This window comes from Orbicella faveolata, unplaced genomic scaffold (assembly GCF_042242905.1).
Source record: "Orbicella faveolata isolate gen_17 unplaced genomic scaffold, um_ofav_v1 contig_3, whole genome shotgun sequence".
In the NCBI taxonomy this organism is placed as follows: domain Eukaryota; kingdom Metazoa; phylum Cnidaria; class Anthozoa; order Scleractinia; family Merulinidae; genus Orbicella; species Orbicella faveolata.
This window is the reverse complement of record NW_028301558.1, coordinates 5,557,501-5,561,127: the sequence shown is the minus strand read 5'-3', so window position 1 is coordinate 5,561,127 and position 3,627 is coordinate 5,557,501. Positions and strand designations below refer to the sequence as shown.

General features: G+C 36.0%; 1 protein-coding gene across 1 annotated transcript in view; it reads right to left on the bottom strand.

Annotated features, from left to right (window-relative positions):
- Positions 1–987: 987 nt before the first annotated feature.
- Positions 988–3,627, bottom strand: part of LOC110068223 (uncharacterized) — a 10,499-nt gene continuing 7,859 nt past the window's right edge. The window contains exon 6 of the mRNA XM_020775603.2: positions 988–3,627. This exon is cut by the window's right edge and continues 35 nt beyond it. Within this exon, the coding sequence (XP_020631262.1) occupies positions 2,931–3,627 (697 nt within the window). The 3' untranslated portion in view covers positions 988–2,930.

Here is a 3,627-nt window from a genome sequence, read left to right as displayed (position 1 = left end):
AAATTCTGGCCTTAACCAGAAGAACTGAACCAAAACCCTTGCCCAACCTTTTCTTTTTCAGTATCAAATTCAACATGCACCTGTCACAGACTTTAGGCAGACTACTCGTCCTGCTGAGTCCCTTCTCTTTCTGATGGGTGAGAGTAAAAAGAGGGAGGAATCTGTCTTGCAGGCTATAGCCAGACTGGAGTCATTCTTTAAATGTGAGGAGCAATAATTATTAATTTTGTTTGTTCAGTGACCTCTCATGGATTCTCTTGTGTGGTATTTTTCTATAATTTTTACAAAAACCTGACATGTATTTTTTTTAGGTTTCCTTTGGTTTGAAAGTAATTTTAAATGATACAAAAATTATATAATGCAAATTATCAGTGGCGCCTCCATGGCCTGGATATGGATCCAATGTTTCCAGGTCAAACTGGAAATATTTGAAAAGTGTTGGTTTTTGGGCAAGGATGGGAAAACAGAAGAAACCAGAGAAAAACCCCTGTGCAAGGATGAGAACCGATAACAAACTTGACCCAGTCATGATGCTGGGTCGGGGATTCAAACTTGGGCCACATTGGTGCGAGGGGAATGCCCTAACCACTGTGCTACTCCTCCTCCCATAACATGAATTATAATCCATCAAATATTTTCACTTGCGTACAATTGGTCTAAATGTGTCACATGACTGATTATGCCCCAGTTCAAACCGGGGAATATCCGAGTGATATTTTCCCCAATTGTCAAAACTGCATGTGCTGCAAAAAATATTTGAAGGATAATAAACACAATAGCCACCATTTGGAATGAAAATATGCTCTGATATTTGTCCTCAAAACTCGCAGTTCCCCTCGAGCTACGCTCTTGGATAACTTGTTTGCATTTCAGAACAGATAATGTCCACAGACACATTAAATGTCCAAGCACATTTTTGCACCAAATGGAGACTACTGTTTATATAACCTCTTTTCAAAAATACTCTAATTTGAGAATATGGACCAGTTTCAAATTAGCATGAAAATATTTATTGATACCCATAAAGAAATTCTTATGTTACAAAAATTAAGTATCATTACAAAGCATCTGTACTTCTAGAACTTATAATTCAATTGTAGTCTATCTTTTCTATTAGACCTAACAGCAAACCTTAACATTATTTTATTTTTTATTATTTTTAAGGTAAGCCCTTTTAAGGATTTGTATTCAATATCTCACTACAGTGGAACCCTGCCTTATGAACACCCTGTTAATACAACCACTTTACTCTGGCCCAAACAAAAATTCCGCTCAGTCATTTTTTTTTTTTTGAGAACCCCTTTTATACCCCCACCCCAGTAATATGGCCTGATTTTTGTGGCCCACTGGTGACCAGATTAACAGGGTTCCACTATATAATGAATTTATACTGCCTTTGTGTTCAGTTCATAACTGATAACTATAGATTTGCAGTAGTTATAAGCTAACAGCTAGCTGGAATATATCCTCATATGGTTACAACTTAAGTAATTAAGTTCCATCCATGGCACATCAAATCAGTTATGTAGAAAATTCAAGTAAAAGAAAACCATGCTAACTATAACATAAAAAGAACAGCAAGCATATAGACAGTTTCAATAATAAACAATAGGTTCAGGGATGGCAAATTGGTTTTTGACACACTTAGGATGTGTACAAAATCATCTTGCTCTCAGTAAAACCTGAGAAAATTATATCAAAACAGTTAAAGTCAGTCAAAGTTGTGAAACACTGTATATTTTCAAATGTTGCCAGTAGATCCTATCCTTTCAAATTAAAGCGAAAACTGAATTAAGTACTGACATATAAGAATTGGTAGAAATATTGCAAATAAACTAATTACAAAAGTACTGCAATAACATTGAGTGAATTGGTAAGTTGTTTAATGAACCAAGGCTGTGATCAACTTTCTATCCATGTTTACCCCCAAACTGACTCAAGTTCTTTTTTTTTCAAAGCAATACTCTATAACAGAACAGAACACAACATTAGGCCAACTGACAGGGATTGAGAACCAGTGATTGATTGATTTTCTATCTGGAAGTCTAATAATTATTATTAATTGATCAGAACAATTTTGTACAGCTCTTTGTGAACCCTTTGTACAAAATATAACAAAATACTGCAAACAATAGGTCAATTAATAAAAGCAGAAACTAAAGAACTGAAATATACACACTGATTTATTGCCACGTAATCTCTATCATGTGAGACAAGTTACATGTACCTGATATAATCAAATGGACAGTGAAATATAATGCCAAAAAATTACATAGAACAACCAAAACAAACTCATTGAAACATTAATTTTTCATTTCCCATAGTACCAGAAAATGAAATGTTCAGAATGCTTTAGCTCTCTATAGTTTTCTTTTATATCAAAATGAAATAGACTTATAACTTCATTTTAAATTTTGAAAATGATTTTGAATCTGAACAATTCATATTTCATTTTAAGGAAAATGGTAAATGAAGGTCTAGGCATCAGCTACTATTTCTACTTCAAAAAATTCAACTAGACAGTGGAGTCTTTAATTCATTTTCAGTTTCAGTTTCCAATTTCTGAAAAAAAAAAGAGATTGTTACTTAGTAGCAGATTATATCACTCACACTCACTCAATCCTCTTTGTTCCTGGTGGAACACAGGTCATAGCTTTGAGCTCAATATCTGTCTGCTCTCATTGGTGGACAAAGCGATATACTGTTATTGTTGAGGTTACACCACAATTTCAAATTGCCATTTGATTTTGGTTATTTCCGGCCCTATCCCCCACTCGGGGGCAAGGAACTAAGCATTTGATTAAGAGGCATTAAGGAATCCCTTAGATGGCATACACATTCTTCAAGCAGCCTCAAGTGTCACTTTGTTGTTAGACATGTAAATCTCCTTACAAACTTATTTTTATAACCACATTCTACTACACATTAGTTTATGTGCTTGGAGTAGGAGAGGCATCAACACTTATTCCACTGTCTCTTTTACTGGAATGTGCTCTTGGTTCCTTGCTGGGCATATTTGTCAACACTGTTTGATGATCACTACCTTCCTCACTTGTGTCCTTCTTGCTCTTATCCAACAAAATGTTTGAAGAGTCAGAGTTTTCAGACTTTTCGCCAATTGTCTCAGATTCTTCTCGTTCTTTCTTGGCATCCATTTCTGAAGTTTCTGGGGACATTGAATTGTCATGAGCTGAATTTGAAACTGGTGTTGACGTGCGAGGGTTTCTCTTTTCTGTTGAAAGCCGTCTGACCAGCCTCGAGGATCTCATTCTGTCAGCGCCGCTGGAGTGTTCAGTAATCTCAACACTTCCAACCCATGGGGTTTTGTCTTCTTCAGTTTCACCTCCAGTGGTACCGGCAATCTTTCCTTTGCTGTTAGTTCGATGTCTTGTTGACAAGTTGAAAACCTTTCCTCTAAGACCAGCAACATTTGCCATTTTTTCACTTTCTTCCATCAACTCATCGATCTGAGCAGAATTATTGCCATTTTCAGCTGATCCTTTCTTTCTTAAAGTTCGCTCTGATCTCAAAGCACTCACTAGTGCTTCCTGCTGTACTCGGGCCTGTACTAGTTGAGATTTTGTCATTTTGAGTTCTGCTGTAAGTTCATCTACCTTCTGTTTCAAG